Source organism: Macaca nemestrina, chromosome 1, assembly GCF_043159975.1.
Source record: "Macaca nemestrina isolate mMacNem1 chromosome 1, mMacNem.hap1, whole genome shotgun sequence".
Taxonomy (NCBI): domain Eukaryota; kingdom Metazoa; phylum Chordata; class Mammalia; order Primates; family Cercopithecidae; genus Macaca; species Macaca nemestrina.
In genome coordinates, this window is record NC_092125.1 from 187,008,892 (window position 1) to 187,031,306 (window position 22,415).

The following is a 22,415-nucleotide window of genomic DNA, read 5'->3' on the forward strand; positions in this document are numbered from 1 at the left end:
TTAAAGAAATTGTGCAGAATTGGCCCCCGTTTTAGAAAAGACTAGCAGCGTTTCCCTACATATAAAAAGCATTTTAAAATTCCTTCCTGGCCTGCAGAAGCGCTCAGTGCATGTTAATTACACCTGCCGGACGCAGCCTCCTTCGTTCCCGGGCTTCTCCACCCTCCATTCGGAAAAGAAAGCGCTGGAGGAGCTAAGCCCCACCCACTTGGGAGTAATCTTTCCTCTCCCCGCCTCTTCTCTGTCACGCCTGCGCAGTTCGCTCAGCTCGAGTCCCCTTCCCCCAGGCGGCCCCGCGTAGCCATCAGGGCACAGGCGCAACTCCGCCCCCTCACGCCCCTCTCTGGTCGGGTCCACCCCCTGGATCTAGCACCGCCTCTTCCGCGTTCTCGGAGGAGCGATCAGCAGATAGGGGTGCGCGCGACCGCTCCCCGGCGGGAGCCAGCGAAGGTAAAAGCGAGACCTGCGAGGTATTCCTCCGAGCTAAGTGGGGCCGGGGTCTGTGAGTTCGTGTGCCCGGAAGGGGGCAGTCAGGCCTTCACGGCGGCCCGAGGTCACGACCCGATTCAGCTGCGGAGGGACAGCCTAAGGGGACGCTTTTCAGGACTGTCTCGAGCTGTCTACGACCTGTCGGGGCTCCGTCTGTGCCTGGGGTAGGGGCGCGGCCGGTGTCCGAGATGGCGCTTACTCTGTGGCCCGTTTGAGACTCAGTCTCTCCCAGGGATCAGGACCGAGGCTATGGCTGGGCACAGGGCTCAGGCAGTCCAGTGTCATGAAGTTTTTCACGTGAGGAATTTGAGAAATCTGTGTACTGCGTTATTTTTAAATTGTTTTCGTTTATTTTCAGTATGTGAAGGCTCCTGCCTGTGTGGGTGGCTGTCCACAGGGAAAGGTAATAAGAGTGTCAGGTGCACCCTGTCTTCCTAGAGAGCTCCAAGCTCCCTGTCAGTGGCAGATCAGAGGCAGGCAAGCTCACAGGAATGAAGTGTTGTTAGAAGTGCTCAACTTCAGGGTCAGGGAGTCCTGGGTTCAGATCTCATCTCTTCCACCTCTTAGCTGTGTGTCCTGGGGCAAGTCCGCTTCCCCTCACAGAGCTTCACTTTCTTCCCTAGGAAATGGCCATAATAGGGTCCATTGTGAAGGTTGAATAGGATTATATGGAAGTCACCTAGTATGGCACCTGTTATGTAATGGGTGCTGAATACATGGTAGCTGTGATTTCTAGGAGCTCAGTCATTTTGGATTGGGGTACTTTAGAAAGGCTCTGAGAAAAGAGTTGACGTGACCTGGGCCTTGAAGCCTCAGTGGGATTTACAGATGGAACTGACCCTGCAGAATGGGAAGGGCACCACTGTCCATGTGCCAGGCACATGCTGGACAGTAGGTGTAGTGTCTCACTGGATCACCACCCATCAGCCGGGTGATTTCAGCCCACTCTCCTTAGCTTCAGCCCTTCATTAGAGGGCGGCTGGAAGTAATGTGAAGAGGAAATCGAGGGTTGGGTTTTATATGGAACTGAGCCAGCTAGAGGCTTTGGTGCCCCCTCTGCCCATCTGCTCCCACCTCAACGCTTCTCTGTCTGTAATCCAGAGAGTTGGTCAGGAGTTCTGTTACTCTGGTATTTTGCAGATATTGACAGTTGTGGGAGATGGCAGCTCAGATTGCATGAAGCCAAGCCATGGGAGAGGGAAGCTCTGTGAGCACGAGCTGTCAGAGCCCAGCACGTGTTTAGGAAGTGCATGTGGTCTCCTGTAATGTGGTCCCAGAGTAATTTAATTACTTGGTTCCTTTTGCATCATCTTCATGGGTGCCCCTGCGCTCTTCCTGAGACACTGCTCGGAAACCTTGGTGGGCATCACTGCTTACTTTATAGAGCAGTGGTATCCAATCTTTTGGCTTCCCTGGGCCACATTGGAAGAAGAAGAATTGTCTTGGGCCACACATAAAATACGCTAACACTAACAATAGCTGATGAGCTTTTTAAAAAATTGCAAAAAAAAAAAAAAAATCTCAGTGTTTTAAGAACATTTACGAATTTGTGTTGGACCACATTCAAAGCCATCCAGGGCCATGGGTTGGACAAGCTTGATGTAGAGTTTAGACTCCAGCCTCAGACAAGTTCCTCCACCATTTGTTCCCAAACTTCTCCCATCCCTGTTTCCCTTGGTTTTCCCAAACCTGCAACCTGTGGTCCAGTCAAAATAAACTAGTTGTCTCTGTTTCTCCTTTTTTTGAGATGGAGTCTCACTTTGTCACCCAGGCTGGAGTGCAGTGGCGCAATCTCAGCTCACTGCAACCTCTGCTTCCCAGGTTCAAGCGATTCTCTGCCTCAGCCTCCTGAGTAGCTGAGATTACAGGCATGAACCACCACACCTGGCTAATTTTTGTATTTTTAGTAGAGATGGGGTTTCGCCATGTTGGCCAGGCTGGTTTCAAACTTCTGACCTCAGGTGATCTGCCTGCCTGTGCCTCCCAAAGTGCTGGGATTACAGGTGTGAGCCACCGTGCCCAGCCAAGTCTCTGCTTCTCAAACACTCCCTGCATGTTCCTGCTCAAGCTTTTGCTTATATTCCCTCTTCCTGGATTTCTGTCCTCCTCCTCATCTTTCAAGGTTTACATCTCATGTGGCCTCCATGGTGAAGCTTTTCTGAGCCTTCTGCTGGATTACTTGTTCCCCTTTCTGTCTTCTGTGGCAGAGGCTGACCCTCTAATGTAACTCTCATGATAGTCTACCTAGGGGTATGTACACTCCATATGTACTCTGAGTAGGTAGGTGGCAAGGCACCATGTCTCTTTCCTTCCTCCTCTGCCCAGAATAGGGCCAGCACATAGTAGGCCTCTGCAGTGTTTGTGGTTAAATGAGTCAGTGACATTTTTTATTTACTAGCTTTGGCCCTTGTTTTATGAGCTGTCAGGTTCAGAATGGGACTTTGTGTTTTTCCTCCTCTTTGGGCCTAAGGAGGGCCCTAGTTTAGATTGATGCCCTAATTACAGGCATCAAAAGCAGGAAAGTACAACAGTTCTGCACAAGCAAGGATTCTTCATTGCAGCCATTGTTTTCAGGCTCTTGTCTTGCCTTGACTGTGAGTTTTGTTGGAAGGTAGGTAATGCTCTGTTCAGAGACCTGCACTGGGTATATTAATAGTACAGTTTAAACAGGGGAAAACTCACAGGTGGTTTTCTAATCAGTTACTCTGCCCTTGGCCTTGGGAAACAGTGGTTCCTCCCATCTGGGGACCAGCAGCTATAAATACACATTTTCCCTTGCCAACAGCCTCAGCATGTGGAAGAGAAAGTTATTTCTTGATCACAGAAAAAATATACATGGTCGAAGGTAGAAGGAGCTTGGGAACCAACCATCTGGTTCTGCCACTTTCATTTTATAGATGGGGAAAGGACTTGATCAAGATTGCACAAGGAGTCCAGGTGTGTGGCTCACACCTGTAATCCCAGCACTTTGGGAGGCCGAGGCAGGTGAATCACCTGAGGTCAGAAGTTCGAGACCAGCCTAACCAACATGGTGAAACCCCATCTCTACTAAAAATACAAAAATTAGCTGTGCGTGGTGGCGAGCACCTGTAATCTCAACTATTTGGGAGGCTGAGGCAGGAGAATCGCTTGAACCCAGGAGGCAGAGGTTGCAGTGAGCTGAGATTGCACCATTGCACTCCAGCCTGGGCGACAGAGCAAGACTCTGTCTCAAAAAAAAAAAAAAAAAAAAAGATTGCACAAGGAATCAGTCAGTAGTGGAGATAGTTCTAGAAGTGAAATGTCATGACTCTGTTTTTTCCAGTCTACTTCGTCGTTAAAACAACATCTAACATTTATTGTACACTTGCTGTGTTCCAGACACTGTTTTAAGTGTTTTTAACTCTATGTTATAGCTTGGAAACTAAGGCAGATCATTCAGATCTCTTTTCCAATTCCACAACTCTGGGTTTTAGTATGGTTTTAATGACAGTCACCTCCTACGCAGCGGGGTGGAGCAGTTCTCCAAGAGCTTGCTCCCAGATCTCCGTGAGTGAGAAATGTTGTCCCAGCAATGTCTCCTTGTGTGTTGGAGAGAGATCCCAAGAAGAGTCCAGAGTGTATTGGAAGAATGGATGAAGGAATGAAACAAGCCCACATGAGTATTAGTGGATCTTACTTTAGGAATATTCATGTACTTCAAAAATTCCCTATTTATCAAGTCAGGCAGTAAATGCAGTTTTAGAATGAACTCAGTCCAGGATCTTTCTGTAAAGATTCCCAGTATAGGATGGAAAGATTCAATTCAATAAGCACATATTGAGCTCTTGCTATGTACAAGACCCTGGTATTGAGAAATACACACAGAGGAAAACAACACATTTCCTGCCCTCCTATAAATAATTGTCTTCTCAGAACCTTCTCCCTCCAGTGTAGTTTGGAAGATAGATAAGTACATAAATAACTGAAATCAGACTGACTATGGTAAATGTAGTAAGGAATGTAAACAAAGTGGGAGTCTGGGAGAAGGAGAAATCAATCCCAGCATGATCAGAGGATTCCTGAAGGTGGAGAATTTATGCTGGGCCTTGGAGGGAGTTTATTCCTGGGAGAAGGAACAGCTTGAGCAATGGTTGAGAGGCAGAAATGCACAGGTGTAAGGGGGTGTGTGTGTGTTGTGGGAAGGGAGAGGAGTTAGTGAGAAGAAGAAATAAGCCGAAGTGGCAGGTTTTGGCTAAAATGTAGAGAGCAGAGTAGGGAGCAGAGCACTGGCATTTATCAAGTGTCTCCTTTGCTTTGTGGCTTGCAGTATGCTGGATGCTTTACATACTATATTTAATTCTGTAATATAGGCCTATTTATCTCCAATCTAAAGATGAAGAAGCCAGACCTCAGAAAGATTAAAGTGACTTCCCCAAGGTTAGATAGTTGGTAAGGGCACAGCTTGGTTCAAAACTAGCAGTGCTGAGTTCAAAGGCCCATGTTATCTTCCTTATGCTGCGAGACTCCAAATGCCCTGACTGGCGCTCTGTTTTCTCTGGCAGCCGGACGGAGGTTAGACTGGAGCAAAGATGGTCCCAGAATGGGGACATCAGTGAAGAGGCTTAAAACGGTGAATCACTGGCCTAGTTTGGAAGCTGCATGGACTAGGTCTGCTTGATAGGTTTAATAGGTGAGCATTTTGGCAGCACCCACAATGCCATAAATCAGTGCATTGCCATCCTTAGCTAGTAGAATCTTCGAACCAGTTTACAGAGGCTGCAGGACCCTGGTATTTCAGGCATGGGTTCTGATGGGAGATTGACAGTTCATTACAAAAGGGTCTGTTGCGGGAGGCAGCCCATTTGGCACATCCTATCTCTTCATTTTCTCACCCTCAAATTCAGCAAGAGTCTGTAAGTAGGAAAGAGCACTAACTTGGAGTCCAGAGGCTGGCGTTCAAGTCCTGCATGTGCTCATTTTCATCTGATACTCCTCAGTCTGTTTCTTTCCTTTGTTTTTGCTGTCAGATTATTCCCTCCTGCAGCCAGTTGTGGTTCACAGAGTGGTTGGGTTGCTTTCCAGAGCCACAGTTGATCTGGGGAAGCCGTGTCAGAAGCTGGAATAACAGTTCCTAGTTATTGAGTGCCTACTGTATGCCAGGCACTGGTGCCATGAGCTCTGTATACATTAGCTCACTTCATTCCCATGACAACTCTGTGATGTGGGTGTTAGTGCCCCCATTTTATAGATGCTGATAATCAAAGGAGTATTTCGGTTCACTTCTGAGGCCTCAACTCTTGCTAATGTCCTGACTTGGGACTATATGAGGAAGAGCTGAGAATATGAACAGGATTCAGAGAGACTAAAGTTTATATTCCAGCGTCTCATCCTTACAGGGAGACAGTAGTTAGGTTTATGGACTCTAGAGTCAGACCACCTGAGTTTGAGTCCTGGCTCTGCCACTTGCTACCTGTGTGACTTGGGCAAGTTATTTAATCTGCCTGAGTTTCTGTTTCTTCATCTGTAAAATGAGAATACAAATATTACTTACCTCATGGGGTTGTTAAGAGAATTGAGATAAGACAGCACAGTGCCTGGCACATAGTAGGTGCTCAATGAATGTGAGCTTTAATTGTAATAATATTAACAAATATATGAATGCCCAGTTTGGTACTGTTTTTATAGAAAGTGTATTCATTAGGGCCATCTTCCCTTCCCCGGCATTGTTACCTTCTCTTTCTTTCCATTGCCCTATCAGGAACCTTTGAGATACTAGATTGTTCCAGCACATGGTTGCAATGCATAACCTGGCAGAAAGTGCCTGTAGGAAATGGGTCAATAAAAATCAGTGCCTCTTTAGAAAATCTTACCTGACTTGTGTTTTCACCCACCTCTCTCCACAGTAAACAGGAACAGAGCAGCATATGTATTCCTTTTTGCACAGCCTTCAACAAAAGTGCCAAGCAAGACTCCTCCAATTCACTTGCCAAAAGTACAATAACAGTATCTCTGGAAAAGTGGTGCCTAATTTGGTTCTTCTTTCTGTCCAGCTTAAACCCTTCGGGCCTTCACTTAAGTCATTTCTTCTTGTTCCATTTTCCATAAATATGGAAAAGTTTCTTCTGATTATAAAGGGAGGATGAGATCAAGATTTTCTCATGATAACCTTTTCTGTACTTAAAGTCAGAATCCAGTTAGGCCTCATCTTCTCTTCTCCTGGCTAAACAGCCTTGGTCTCTTTAACCTCACTCTTAAAACCTATTTTCCATTGCTTGGATCACATTGGTCATGCCTCTTTTCTTTCTCTTCGGTTTTTCTGCTTTGTGGCAGTGACCCAGACTGTACTCGGTCTTCTAATAAGAGTCCAGCTAAAACAGCTTAAGGGAAGAATAACTTCAGCTGTTTCCATCCATTCATTAACAATTATGAAGTGGTTGCCCCATGTCAGAGCCTCTGCTAGGTGTAGGGGACCCAGAGATAAAGGAGACATAGTCTGTACCCTGTCCCTAGCTCACAGTCTAGGGGAAGACATGTAATAAAATGTTACAGGTGATTTAATTATGCACAAGTGTGGGAAGCTGGGAATTGGTTAGAGCGATCAGGTGGAAATTCAGTCCCTTTTGACTAGACTGAAGGTTAAGACTCCCATAGAGGGTTGGTCTGGGACAAGATGATGGAGGCCCTGAGTGACAGCACAGAAGCTTGGTTACTCCAGGGGCAGTGGACACCCATTAGAAGTTTTAGAGCAAGGAAAACTTCTTGCTGAGATCTGGCTTTTTCGACCAAGGGTAGAGATACCATAAATCTGGCTTTTTCAACCAAGGGTAGAGATACCATAAATCTTAGCCTTACCTGTGCCTCACTGATGTTTTCTTACTTGAAAGTAATGTGATGGATCTTTTGTTGGTATACAGGGTGATTTTTTTTTTTTTTTTTTTTTTTTGGCTCTAAAACTTTTGTAGAAAGTCTAGTTCTTTGTTTTGTTTTTTGTTTTTTTTGAGATGGAGTCTCGCTGTGTCGCCCAGGCTGGATGGAGTGCAGTGGCGGATCTCAGCTCACTGCAAGCTCTGCCTCCCGAGTTTACGCCATTCTCCTGCCTCAGCCTCCCGAGTAGCTGGGACTACAGGCGGCCGCCACCTCGCCCGGCTAGTTTTTTGTATTTTTTAGTAGAGACGGGGTTTCACCGTGTTAGCTAGGATGGTCTCGATCTCCTGACCTCGTGATCCACCCGTCTCGGCCTCCCAAAGTGCTGGGATTACAGGCTTGAGCCACCGCGCCCGGCGAAAGTCTAGTTCTTAAGCGCTGAAGAAATTTAATTCCCAGTACAGCAAGAAATTCGTGAACAATTGAGAGAGAATTGGGTGCCTCACCAGGCCCAGCCTACATAAGACCCAGCTGAAGGCCGATCAATCCGTGTAGGTTTGGTCTGACCATGGTCACCCTTCCCCACCGCAGCTCTATACCAGCAGAAGGTACAGGAATGAGGAGAGGGCTGCAGGGTCCATCTGGGTAGTTGGTAAAGAATGCCAAGAATCTTTAAGGACTGTGAGAAGTAATTTTTGAGGAGGAAAAAGGGACTAGAGAAATTATACATGGTGCCAGAAGGAATTAGGGCTAACCAGGCACTTAGAATCCTGTGGCATGTATCTGAAAACCTCCAAATTCTCTCTCTGCCTTTGTATTTGCTGTCAATTTATTCCCTCCTGTGGCCAATTGTGGTTCACAGAGTGGCTGGGTTGCTTTCCAGAGCCGCAGTTGATCTGGGGAAGCCATGTCAGAAGCTGGAATAAGAGTTACTATTGAGTGCCTACTGTATGCCAGATACTGGTGCCATGAGCTCTATATATATTAGCTCACTTAATTGCCATGACAACTCTGTGTTGTAGGCGTTATTTCCCCCATTTTATAGATGATGGTAGTAAAGCTCACAGAGGTTGAATTTTATGTGCAAGGCTACCGGGATGGTAGGTGGTAGGGCCAGAACTGGAACCTAGCACCTAATGCCCAAAAGCCCTGCGCTTTCTACTTCCCCAGCCTAAGGTGGCTCCATGTGGCGAAATACACGAAGTCCGTAAGGAATTCTGAGGTTTTTTTTTTCTACTGTAGGCAAAGGGTTCGCAAACTATGGCCCACAGGCCATATTTGACTCACCGCCTGTTTTTGTGTGGATGCAAACTAAGAGTACTTTTTACATTTTGACATGGTTGGGGAGAAATCAAGAAAAGGTCAATATTTTATGACACATGAAAATCATATGAAATTTAAATTTCAGTGTCCAAAAATAAAGTTTTATTGACATATAGCTACAATCATTCATTTATATATTGTCTGCTGCTTTCTCTCTACAAATGCAAAATTGAGTCATAACAAAGACCATGTGACACACAAAGCTTAAAATATTTACCATTTGGCACTTTGCAGAAAAAAAATCGCCAACTCCTACCATAGGTAACAAGAAGGGACCAGGTGGGGATCTAAACCTATGACAAGACTAAAGACAGAATGAAAGCTCAAGGCCAGGTGTGGTGGCTCATGCCCATAATCCTAGCACTTTGGGAGGCTGAGAAAGGCAAATCACTTGAGCTCAGGACCTCAAGACCAGCCTGGGCAGCATGGCGAGACCCTGTATCTACAAAAAAATACAAAAATTAGACAGGCGTGGTGGCTCGTGCCTGTAGTCTCAGCTACTTGGGAGACTGAGGTGGGAGGATCACTTGAGCCTGGCAGGTGGAGGCTGCAGTGAGCCAAGATCATGCCACTGCACTCCAGCCTGGCTAATAGAGCCAGATCCTGTCACTGAAAGGTGTTCAAGGCTGTCCCTGGAAGTGTGGTAGTAGAAATGAAGAGAGAGAGCATACCCTGAGTTTCCTTAGGCCCTGGAAATAGTTTCACTGGGTTTCAGTTTTGTTTGGGAATGAAGAGCATAGTAGGAAGGACTATCCACTGTGCTAACATCTTTACTGGACAGTAAAGAGATATTTTGTGTATGAAGTAGTTCATTCAGATTCACTAGAGCCCATTTTTTGCCAGATACTATGTTAGATGCTGGTAATGCAAAGATGAAAAAGATATGTGCTTGCCTTTGAGGAGTAACCTTTGAGGCAGGGTGACATGATCTGATAGGGAAGAAGAGAAATCGGAGGAAGGAGGCAGTGGGTGGGGGTTGGACACAAGTCCTGCTTGGGACATGTGGTTGAGGTCATGGTGAAACACACCCAACTTCCGGTTAGAAAGCCTTTTTATAAATTTTGGCATAAAGGCTCAGAATTCAGAGTTAAGTTGCATTTTCAGGGCTTTCCCACTGAGAAAAGGGGAAATGCATATTTATTTCATAGGGAAGTTGACAAAGCAACTTTGACTTGTGATAGCTAGAGCCATGATATTAAAATAACAGTGAACACAGAGAAAATGAAGTCATCAGATTGAAAACTAGCAATAATTATGTATTCAACACAAAACCTTGTTCCCATTCATGCCACTTGCTGCTCTCAGCGTCTACTTTATCTTTCGGGCTCTGTTACCTCTTGCCTGTGAGACTTGGACTTGGCCACATTTTTCTCTAAAAATGTGGATAGCAGAGGAGTGCCTCACTCTGTCACCCTGGCTGGAGTGCAGTGGCATGATCTTGGCTTATTGTAGCCTCAACCTCCTGGGCTCAAGCAATCCTCCTGCCTCAGCCTCCCAAGCAGCTACAGGTGCATGCCACCACACCTGACTAATTTTAGTATTTTTGTAGGGATGGGTTTCACCATGTTGCCCAGGCTGGTCTCGAACTTCTGAGCTCAGTCAATCCATCTGCCTCAGCCTCCCAAAGTGCTGGGATTACAGGCATGAGCCACCATGCCCGGCCTGTCAACTTTTGCCTTTTGCCTGAGACTCCTCAGAGCAGAGGTGTCTCTTTCTATCACCCAGGTCCAGTTACATCTTTTTGGGTCTGGAATCCCATAATGGAAACAGAATCTGAAAAATTTCACTCAGCCCTTTGTTAAATCTTCCAATGCTTAATGGTAGTAGGGATAGAGAGGAATTAGACGCTGCCCCCTCCCAAATGATCATTGTTGATAATCTGGCCAGCCTGGGCAACATAACAAGACTCTATCTCTATAAAAAATTTAATTCAAATGTCTGATTTTAAAGATGAGAAATCTGTGATTGCCGTGTGTATATCTACTTAGTGGGGTAACTCATAGGTTTGGGGCATGTTCAGATTGCTCTTTCTCTTTTCTGGTCCTTTTAAAGAAGTCAGCATTTTTATTTCCTTTCTATTTCTGCTTTTTCAAGGTTTCCATGTCAGAGGCCAGTGGAGAACCGAAGATTGCCAGCTACGTACAAAGGCCATTGAGACGCTTCGTGTAGCTGGAAGACACCAACTCCCTGACAGGGGCTTTATTTCATTTGGGATTTCAAGTTTACAGACAGTATCTTCCCAAAAGTTGGAAAAACCTATAGGTAAGATTGGGTGTACATTTCAGTTATCCTTAGATTACTTCAAATTGAAATGATCTGATACATCCAGAGGAAGGGGCAGGTAAGAGACCGTCTAGCAGATCGTGGTTTTCAGCACTTAGCTGGTTAGCTAGGATTAGCGGAGCTGCCCTGGTACAACTCAGATAACGCTTAGTAGGAGGAACACATTTCTACAGAATGACATGGCAGGGGTCATAAGGAAAACATATAACTAAAACATATTTATTTACTTTTTTTTTTTTTTTTTCTGTGACAGCCTCCCTCTGTCACCCAGGCCGGAGTGCAGTGGTGCAATCTCGGCCCATGGCAACCTCTGCCTCCCGGGTTCAAGCGATTCTCCTGCCTCAGCTTCTTGAGTAGCTGGGATTACAGGCGTGCACCACCACACCCAGCTAATTTTTGTTTTTAGTAGAGATGGGGTTTCACCATGTTAGCCAGGCTGGCCTTAAACTCCTGACCTCAAGTGATCTGCCTGCCTCGGCCTCTCAAAGTGCTGGGATTACAGGTGTGAGCCACTGCACCTGGCCAGATCTATTTAATTATGAAATTAAAACTACTTCATAACAAAACAAGCTAAAACACAGTATATGAAGTATATGAAGCTCCACTCTGCCTGGCTCCATACTAAGCAGTGGGGATAGAGAGGAATTAGACACTGTCCCTCCCCGAATAACCATTGCTAATAATTTGGCCAGCCTGGGCAACATAGCAAGACTGTCTCTATGAAGAATTCAAAAATTGGCCAAGCATGGTGGTACATGCCTGTAGTCCCAGCTACTTGGGAGGCTGAGGCAAGAGGATTGTTTGAACCCGGGAGGCGGAGGCTGCAGTGAGCCGAGATGGTGCCACTGCACTCCAGCCTGAGTGACAGCGAGACCCTAGCTCAAAAAATAATAATAATTTGAGATGTATCTTTTCAGGTTTTTTTTTAAACGTATATGTGATATATATGATGACATTTTGAAGTGTTCTGTGTTACACTGTCACCGGAGGTTTGTCATGCCTGGGAGATTGTGAATAATGCCTCACTTGCAGATTTGGGTCAGACGAGGGCTGAGTGAGAGTGGTTTTAGCCTGATCAGTGAGTTTCGTAGTCCCTGGTGGCTATGTCACCCCTCTTCATCTGAAGCTCCCCAGTGGTGCCATTGTCTTTCCCTGCTCCCCATCCCCAGCCAGCTCCGCTTCCTGAATTCTCCCCCTCTTTGATGGTCCTACTGTTCTTATGGTGACCTGACTTTGGTTAATAAACATGTAATCATAAGTATATGAGGCCCGCCTCTTCCTGACTGCATACTAGGCAGTGGGGATGGAGAGGAATTAGACACTGTCCCTTCCTTCAAGAAGAGCCATGGTCTTTGCTCCCTTCACCTTCTTCAGTCATTTGGTAGGACTAGGATCAGTTCTGCCTCAATGGTTTCATTCCCTCACTCTGTTACACACCTCACCTCCTCTTCCTTGCTCTCCCTGCTCTCCCTGTCTCCATCGTAGGCCTTTCTCGCCCTGCCCAGGGCTGTTACAGCCACCTCTTTCAGCCCTCACTCTCTAGCCTCCAGTTTGTTCTTCGCATCACAGTCAATTCCGTGGCCCCCAGGCACAGCTCCAGTCACACCCAGTCCCTCCCCATCACCTAGGCCAGTGGTTCGCAGCATACACTGCAGACCATGGGGGGTCCCCAAAACTCTTCCAGGAATCTGTGCAGTCAAAATGATTTTTGTAATAGTACTAAGATGTTCTCTGTTGTTGCAGAGCAACAATGGGTAATACTATTGGTGCCTTGGTCCAGGTGGTGATGCTGAACTGTGCTAGTAGCCATTGTATTCTCCACTGCTCTGTACTCCCAGTTTTTTGTTTTTGTTTCTGTTTTGAGATGGAGTCTCACTTTGTCGCCCAGGCTGGAGGGCAGCAGCACGACTTCGGCTCACTGCAACCTCCGCCTCCCAGGTTCAAGTGATTCTCCTGCCTCAGCCTCCTGAGTAACTGAGATTAGAGACACCTGCCACCACACCTGGCTAATTTTTGTATTTTTAATAGAGACAGAGTTTTGCCATGTTGGCCAGGCTGGTCTCGAACTCCTGACCTCAGGTGGTATGCCCACCTCAGCCTCCCAAAGTGCTGGGATTACAGGCATGAGCCACCGCACCTGGCTTTTTTTAAATGCCATTTTCACACAAGAATGTCCTTGATGAAGTAGCAAAAATTATCAGTTTTATTGAATTCCAACCCTGAGTACAGATCTCTTTAATATTCTGTGTAACAAAATTGAAATATTCATAAAGCACTTCTGCGGCAAACCAAAGTACAGCACTTGACTCAAGGAAAAGCACGTGTGGGATCCCTTGAATTGCAAGCGGAACTAGCCGCTAGTTTCATTTTTCCGTGAAACAATGGCTGTGTTGGGTGCTGAGGCTGGAAGGTAGACAGGGGCTGGGGGTTGGAGAGCCTCGTGGGCTGTGTTTGTGCCTGGGGGCCTGAGCGCAGCCCACCTTCGTCAGCTTTTTACACGCTGCTCCCCACTTGCATCCAGCCCTTTCCTCCTGCTTGCTGTTTCTTCAGCACACACTTCCTTCTCCCCTTCCATGTCCTTCCTCTTGCGGTTCCTTCCACCAGGAGATGCAGTGACAGCTCTGAAGGCTGCTTGTGATCCCAGAATCAGAACAGAGGGAGAAGATGGACTAGAGTTGTGACCTTTTGTCTCTGGGATTCTCAGGCCCCCAGTCCTGTCTGAGGCCTGTGGGGGATTCCTTGCTGGCACCCTAGCAGGCCTCACCTGCCAGTTTCATTGCAGCGGAGCGAGACGCTGCCACCTGCATGCTGCGGCCCAGCCTCCCCTCACACCAGACTCTTGGGGAAGAATACCTTAGCCCCTTGCAGTATCACTGTGAACAGACTGTCCTTTGATTGAGCTGACTTTACAAGTGACTCCTTTCATCCATCATGTGTTAAATCTGACTAGTGTTTGAGTGTACCCTCTCCTTGTCCCCGCATAATAATGATGCCACAAAAGCAATCTTCCCACTAATGGGTCAGGCAGAAGAACGTAGCCTGTACCTGACACCAGAACTGCCATGAAATAACGTGGGTGGACTTTGGTTGGTAACTCATCTTTCGTAAGATGACAAAACACAAAATACAAGGCAAGCTCAGAACAGGAAGAAGAAACTTCTGATGAATGAGGTTTTCGATGAATAGGATGATGATAATGTGGTAATAATGCCTTCATATTTCTGGAAGCTGGGGCAGTGCTGCCCAACCTTTTCACATCATAGCACATGCTGCATACCTGAGTAACAGCGAGTGACTGGAGGCCTGATGAGGGGATCAACATCTCATTCACAGCACATCAGCAGGGAAGCTCTGTGCTAAGGTTTATAAACAAAAGCATTCTCATTGGTGCCTGGCTACTTTTACTAGCTACCCCCTTCTGCCTTTCAGCATTAAGATTTAAATACAGTGTAATGGTTAAAAGCTTGAATTCTGAGCCAGACTAGATTTAGATCTCAGCTCTGCCACTTACAATGTATGCAACCTTGAACAAATCATTTAATCTCTTTGTACTTCAGTTTCTTCATCTGTAAAATCTGGACACTTAGCTCATAAAGTTGTGGTAATTAAATACGTTAGTATATGTAAAGTGTAGCATTGGTGAAGTTGATGGGTGCTGACGAGTTGATGGGTGCAGCACACCAACATGGCACAAGCATACATATGTAACAAACCTACACGTTATGCACGTGTACCCTAGAACTTAAAGTATAATAATAATTTTAAAAAAAGAGAGAGAAAAAATAAAAAGAATGCTGCCTGGCCTACAGTAAAGCAGCGTGTGTGCGTGTGAGTAATGTCACTACTAGGAGTAGTCATGTGGACTCTAATACTGCTCCGGCTGCTACTTCAAAGATGTAAGTGTTCTGGGGTCAGTCTCCCCAGGCACCCCCTCATTGCCTCCTCTGTTTCACATTTCTTGGTCTTGGCCACTCCTTAGAGTGCCCATGACACTTCCTTTCAGCGTCCCTCAGTTCCTGATCATTTTCTGCATTCTCCATTTGTTGTGGAATGCTCAGCTAGCTGATGCCCGAGAAGGGTCGGTAATTACACTCCTCTGCTTGCTCTCACCACTATTTCTTCTAAGCTCTTTTGGCTGAGGGAAATCGCTCTTAAAGGTTGGGGAGACCTTGAAAAGAATTCTGAAGTGCTTGGGAGAGGAGTGTGAGCTAAGTTTGCAGAGCTGAGCTAGCCAGCAAAGTCGGATTCTTAGTGGGGAGAGGATCGTCTCTGGTTTCACGCACAGATACGAAAGCTGATGAGTTCTCTGCAGGCTTTTCAAAATTTGGAGTACAGATCTGGTTCCTTTGGGGACAGTGTGGCTCATAAGACTGTGGAGAAGTAACACAGTTCTTTCAGAAGGTGGGCCTCGAGGTCACCTTCTGGGGCAGAACCATGGATGGGTACTTGCATGTCAGGAATGTCTGTGCTGTAGTAGTCCTTCTAGGAAGCCTCCCCAACCCCTCCTCATCTGCTCTGTGAGTTCTCTGTACCTCTCCCCTGCAGGAACCAGGATGATTCTTGGATCTGTATCCTTAACACTTAACATCCTTTCCGTTCCATCAGTGCTTGTTCACTAACAGGTTTTACAAAGAAATGAAATATGGCCGGGCGCGGTGGCTCAAGCCTGTAATCCCTGTACTTTGGGAGGCCGAGACAGGCGGATCACGAGGTCAGGAGATCGAGACCATCCTGGCTAACATGGTGAAACCCCGTCTCTACTAAAAAATACAAAAAACTAGCCGGGCGCGGTGGCGGGCGCCTGTAGTCCCGGCTACTCGGGAGGCTGAGGCAGGAGAATGGTGTAAATCTGGGAGGCGGAGCTTGCAGTGAGCTGAGATCTGGCCACTGCACTCCAGCCTGGGCGACAGAGCGAGACTCCATCTCAAAAAAAAAAAAAAAAGAAATGAAATATGCATTCCTATTTTAATGGAGAAAACAAGATAAACATATGCCTAGGAATGGAGACATTGTCATCGATGACGATGAGACTGCTCGTGAGCTAATGTCATCCCTCCTCCCATGTGCTCTGTGCCCCTGCCAGCCAGAGCGATCACCAGGGGCCCCCACTGGCCCTCTGGCCCTCCTCCAGGAGGGCCTCAGCCTGACCAGCCCTTCCTTGGTCTGGGACACTCTCTCCCAGGCCCCAGCCTGACCAGCCCACTCATCCCTCAGGTATTGAGGCTTACCTGTCTCTTCCTCTAGTTACCCAACTGGGTTAGCTTCCTCTCGCCTGCTCCACAGCACCTAGTGCCTCCCTGTCCCAGCACTTGTCCTACTGTGTTGAAATTGTTTTAAGTGTCAGCAGCAGATTTAAACGCCCATCAGGGAAGAGACTGGGTCTTCTCTTGTACTCTCATTGTCTAGCAGCAGATGATCAGTAGGTGTCCAATAAATAGAGTATTACTGAAGAGTAAGTCAGTGGCGCTTTCACTTCTAGTCTCATATTCGATCCTCACAGCAGCCTTGTGACGTGGACAGCCCAGGCCTTCTGCTTACCTCATTTCATATACAAGGAAACTGATCCTCAGAGAAGCTAAGCAGCTTGCTGCAGTTTGTGCAGTGGAGGAGAGCTGTAGCTCTCAGGCTCCAATGTTCAGCACATTTTTTCATTTGTTTTTATAAAATATTTACTTTTAAGAAGTAGCATTTAAAAAAAAATAACATTGGTTGTTTTTTTGTTTGTTTGTTTGTTTGTTTGTTTTTTGCGACGGAGTCTTGCTCTGTCGCCCAGGCTGGAGTGCAGTGGCCGGATCTCAGCTCACTGCAAGCTCCGCCTCCCGGGTTTACGCCATTCTCCTGCCTCAGCCTCCCAAGTAGCTGGGACTACAGGCGCCCGCCACCACGCCCGGCTAGTTTTTTGTATTTTTTAGTAGAGACGGGGTTTCACCATGTTAGCCAGGATGGTTTCGATCTCCTGACCTCATGATCCACCCGTCTCGGCCTCCCAAAGTGCTGGGATTACAGGCTTGAGCCACCGCGCCCGGCCTGATTGTTTTGAATGATTGTGAAATTAGTATCTTCAAGGCACCATTATTCCTAAAATGTTTCTTTCATCACTGAATGTTGAATTTTAATACAGAGAAATCCAGACACATTTTTAAAAACTAAAATCAGATACCAAATTCAATATGTGTTAGAGAAAGATTATGGTGTACTTTATTTAAAAATAAAACGTGAGTTAAACAAGAATTGCGTAAAAAATAAATTTCACTGTATACAAGTTAAGAGAATATTGCAAATATAAAGAAGAAAATAAAAATCACCCCATCACATAGAGAAAACTATTATATATTCGAAATGGTCTGGACTTGAAAGAGCAGCATTGAGTTTGAATCCCAGTTAAACCACTAACTAGATGTTTAGCATTGGGTAGGTTATTTAATCTACCAGCTGCCTGCTCTGAGCTTTCCTTACCTGAAATATGGCAAAAATATTTACCTTTTGAGATTATGATAAGAATTAGAGATAATGTGTACAAAATATCCACATAGTTGGCGCTTTTTAAAATTCTGTGTGTATTAGCAGTTTTGTGTATTTCCGTCTAGTCTTTCTACTCTATTGGGTTCGTATGTATGCATACATACCTGTGCATATGCATATGTTTTTGGAAACATATGAAGTATATCTTTGGGTATTTTTGTCGTTGTTGTTGTTGTTTGAGACAGAGTTTCGCTCTTGTTGCCCAGGCTGGAGTGCAAAGGCGTGATCTCGGTTCACCTCAACCTCCGCCTCCTGGGTTCAAGTGATTCTCCTGCCTCAGCCTCCCAAGTACCTGGGATTACAGGCATACACCACCATGCCTGGCTAATTTTATACTTTTAGTAGAGACGGGGTTTCTCCATGTTGGTCAGGCTGGTCAGGACCTCAGGTGATCCGCCCACCTCGGCCTCCCAAAGTGCTGGGATTACAGGTGTGAGCCACCGCACCTGGCCATCATTGGGTCTTTACAACAACCTGTGAGATAGACAGGGTGGGTGTGTTTTTAAACCTATTCGATAGATGAGGAAACTGAGACTCTAAGAGGCACAGTAACTTGGCCTTGGTTCTGTTGTAATATCTGAACCAGGGCTTCTGCCTTGCTCGCCTGATGCCAAGCCTGTGTGCCTTCCCTGTCAGCAAGCAGCCTGCTGCTGCTTCAGTTCCACTTCCACCTCCACTAATAGACACGTGGTGGACCGCTGAGCCATTCCCAAGAGGAAGGCAAGGGCTGAAGGCAGCGGAAGTGCTGGGAGCCTCCAGACCAGCTGGGATCTGCCTGAAAACTGAGAAGTGCCCACTTCCTCCTCTATCATAACGGACACATTGCTCAATCCTGTAGCAAGAACCAGGCTTCTGTTTAGAAAGTGAAGGACCTGGCCGGGTGCGGTGGCTCATGTCTGTAATCCCAGCACTTTGGGAGGCCAAGGCGGGTGGATCACCTGAGGTCAGGAGTTCAAGACCAGCCTGGGCAACATGGCGAAACCCCATCTCTACTAAAAAATACAAAAAATTAGACAGGCACCATGGTGGCACGCGCCTGTAGTCCCAGCTACTCGGGAGACTGAGGCAGGAGAATCGCTTGAACCCAGGAAGTGGAGGTTGCAGTAAGTCAAAATCGTGCCACTGCACTCCAGCCTGGATGACAGAGCAAGATTCTATCTCAAAAAAAAAGAAAAGAAAGTGAAGGACCTTTTGTGTCCTAGACCCTTTTTCGAAAGGGGGTTTATCCAGGAATTAGTAGAATTCCTGAACTGGATTCATAGAACTAAGTAGCCTTACTCTGCATTGTCTGCAGGGCAAAGTTGTACCCATGTTTCTTTCAGGATGTGCACTTGGTACCTAAAGGGCCAGTGTGACATACCCCGCACCTAACAGTATGCACGTCATTTCATATCATTTCCATTTCAGTGCAATTTCTGATGGCTGCTATGTGTCTGACACTGTGCCATGATCTGTAGGAGAAACAAGTGAACAGGGGACAATCTCGGCCTTTAGGAACACAGGGGAGCACTCAAGGCCAAATAAAATCAGTGCCCTCATGGAGCTTCTCACAGGGTGTTTGGGAGCAGAGGATGGAGCACCAACTACTAGTTCTGCTCAGTAACACCCTCCATTTGCATAGCGCCTAACAGACTTCCAAAGTCTTTGTAGAAACCTTAACTCATCTGGGGTTATCAGGGAGCTGCAAAAGGGTGGGGACTATTGAGCTGGGTTTTGGTGACCAAGAAGAATTCCTAGGCCAAGGGAAGCAGGTGAGCCGAGGTGCAGCTTTACTGTGGGGGGGTCCCACTCCCTGAGGCAGCATTTATCCCGTGAGTGTGTGCCTGGTGAATTAAGGCCCCACAAACCTGCTAGTGGACTCTGTGATGAAAACAGTGTGTGGCCAGGCTCCACATGGGCAACTAGCAACGCTTTGGTGAGATTATGACACCTCTCTCTTCCCCCTTTGTAACCAGGGAAACTAAGCATGTTTCTTTCACTTCACCCATCTTCCTACATTTTTTCCTTCCTAGTTTCAGAAACAACTCTCCAAGTTCCGTTTCCAAGGAAAGTCTTAACCATTTGTCCCTTGTGGCGTACCCTCTTTCATTGAAATCCATGCAGAATATACCAGGTACTCTATCTTTGTGTGTGTGTGAAGCCATAAAATCTAATATTACGTGTGTGGCAGTGCTCTGAGGTATGCTTCTCGCACAAGAGGCTCCCTCAGCCCTGCTGTGGTAAAGACCAAGTATAAATTGTCGCTAACAGGGTTTTCTCATTAAAGTCATGTGCCTGAGTGTCCCCTGTGAATTATAATGCCTCCAGTCCTCTTGCTGCTCCTCTGCTCTGCCTGCCTTTCGGCTGTTTTGCTTGTCCTGGGGCCCTCCATCAGAGTGTGGACAGGGGAAGGAGAAAGAGCCGAAATCCAAATCTGTTTCCTCTGCACTGGGCCTGCGGTGCTGATGAGAAAATAGATGCAGACACGGGTTGCCTCTGGACTGCACTCAAGGTCAGGGCAAGAGAGAGAGACAGTGGTTCCTCCTTCTCAGCCTGCTGCCCCGATGGCCAGCACCCCCTCCCTGAGCTCCTGAAGATAAGTGACCCTGCGTTTTATTTCTGCTGAATTTCCCACTGTGTCATACATTTGGGCAGCTTTTTTCCTTTTAATTTACCTTGGTGAGGGTGGGTGTTGAGGTGCTGATTTTTTTTTTTTTTCTTTTTGAGACAGAATCTCGCTCTGTCACCCAGGCTGGGGTGCAATGGCGTGATCTTGGCTCACTGCAACCTCCGCGTCCCAGGTTCAAGCGATTCTCCTGCCTCAGCCTCCCAAGTAGCTGGCACTGTACAGGCACCCACCACCACGCCTGGCTAATTTTTGTATTTTTAGTAGAGACAGGGTTTCACCATGTTGGCCAGGATGGTTTTGAAGTTCTGACCTCAAGTGATCTGCCCGCATTGGCCTCCCAAAGTGCTGGGATTATAGGCGTGAGCCACGGTGCCCAGCCAGATGTTTAATTCTTTGAATTCATAGGGTGTTGCCGTCCCCAGATATATCTTGTGTTTGAAGCTCTTGGCTACGGTTATATTTTGAGATCCTCTGTGGATTTCTTTTATCCATGTGTTTTATCTGTTCCCCATTCTAAACTATAATTAAAAATGTGCTGTCATCAGATCCCCAAAATGGATGGAAGAATGCGCCTAAATTGAGCTATCAGACACTTGGCTGCGTAACCGTGCTGTCTGGATTGTGGTGTTGAAAGTGCCGTCCTGTGTGCTTTCTCCTGATGGCTGGCATGTACTTGCCTCTGAGAACAGTGTATGGACCTGCCTGGGCACTAACCAGTCTTCCTAGCAGACTTGCTCTTTCTCTGGTCGTATGCCGCCGGATCCTCTGAGAAGAGAGTGGGCCTTTCCCCTCAATGGGCGAAGAGCCAGCTTCCATTTTAAAAGCTCTCAGAAAAAAAAAAGAAGGAAAAAAAAAAACAACACCAACAACCGAGAGCCTGTGTTTATTGAAGGTTGGTCTAAAAGTCTCTCACGTCGTATACCCCATCAGCACTCGAGTGCCTCTATTTTAGAAGGATGTAAAGGTTTAATCACCCTGGTGGGGATTTAGACCCAGAGACTTCAGAGAAATCTTATTATTTCTAACTGCAGGCAAAGAGTATTAAGGCTCCACTCTGGATCAGGGGCATGACATGTTCTATAAGTAATTTATCTTTAACAGGGAAAGGCCCATACTAGAGTGTCTTAGAAACAGGACTGTGATTGGGCACTGGTTCACTGTTCCTCCTTTTCTCTTTCCCATCTCAGTGTCCTGCTTCTTCTTTCCATCTGACCTGTTTCTGCCCAATCTGTGCAGTGTCTGAATGCCTGCCTGACAAATCCTCCCTTTAAGATGGGGAGCCAGGTGCTTGCCAATGAGAGATAATAAGGTTTTTTGCAATAAGTGACCTCATCCAGCAGCCTGGCACAGACCTGTCAACTGCCGACTTCTGAATGGGCCTTACCTGCAGCCCTTCTGGTGGAGGAGCTATGGGAGGAGAGGATGCCGTAGGCTCCATAGGCACTCAAGTCGGTGCTCTTGGACATGAAGTAATTTGGGGCCATTTTGAACCCCAGCCCTATTGCTACCTTCACAGAGACTGTCTCCACTCCAGGCCATTTGTGCCCTGTGCGCATCCATAGCGATGTTGCTGAGCCTGTGACTCATCTGCATGGACCCCTGCTCGCAACCCCCTTCTTGCCTAGCTCCCTCGGTTTTGCCTTTCTGATGCTGAGGCTGGAGGATGTCACAGGTCATGTTCTGCCTATGGAGTCATTGTTCTGTTTGGAGAATATGGTTTGACCAGTGGCAGATCTAAATCCATGCGCTAATGAGCTTGGTTAAAGCAGGCTTCCGCTGGCTTCTTTTAATCTAGCCTGCCTGTCTGAGCTCCTTTCCACAGTTAATGATCTCCCATAATGGCTTTGCCTTTAGTTTTTCCTCCTAGGTCAAAACAAATCAATAGTCTTCACAGATATTTAAAAACCATCAGTGTAAGCCTCCTGGGTCCTCCCCCGACTACCTTTTTTTTTTCCTTCTGGGTAAATTTACAGCTTGATCAGTACAGTGATGTTTCCCTTCCTTCTCCTCATATCTCCCAGAGATGGGCAGCAGCGAACCCCTTCCCATCGCAGATGGTGACAGGAGGAGGAAGAAGAAGCGGAGGGCCCGGGCCACTGACTCCTTGCCAGGAAAGTTTGAAGGTTGGTCACACAACTCCCCTATATCTGGGCCTGCAGCTCCCCAAGTATGGGAGGAGCATTCCGGGAGCCACAGATCCAGATCACAGAATGTGTCAAGTTAGAGCCGGCTGGTGGTTATCTGTGTGGTAGGGAGATAAGATGGGGATGAGGGAGTTTACACAGGGCATTACAGAAAGAGAGCGGGGATGGAAAAAGCTCTCAGATGATGCACTGGCCTCCTGTGAATGGCTCAGGTACTGCTT

At 46.8% G+C, this 22,415-nt stretch overlaps 1 protein-coding gene across 7 annotated transcripts in view; it reads left to right on the plus strand.

Moving 5' to 3' along the window:
• Positions 1 to 298: 298 nt before the first annotated feature.
• Positions 299 to 22,415, plus strand: part of LOC105494969 (MAPK interacting serine/threonine kinase 1) — a 46,744-nt gene continuing 24,627 nt past the window's right edge. For 3 of the 7 annotated variants that reach the window (XM_011764065.2, XM_071093614.1, XM_071093619.1), the window contains exons 1-4: positions 299 to 450; positions 10,732 to 10,899; positions 19,455 to 19,555; positions 22,072 to 22,173. In XM_011764065.2, coding sequence (XP_011762367.1) covers positions 19,540 to 19,555; positions 22,072 to 22,173 — 118 coding nt within the window. In that variant the 5' untranslated portion in view covers positions 299 to 450; positions 10,732 to 10,899; positions 19,455 to 19,539. Of the gene's footprint in view, positions 471 to 490; positions 654 to 10,731; positions 10,900 to 19,454; positions 19,556 to 22,071; positions 22,174 to 22,415 lie in introns of those variants that run through there. The other 4 variants (XM_011764066.3, XM_011764067.3, XM_011764068.2 and 1 more) reach the window with 4 other exon arrangements.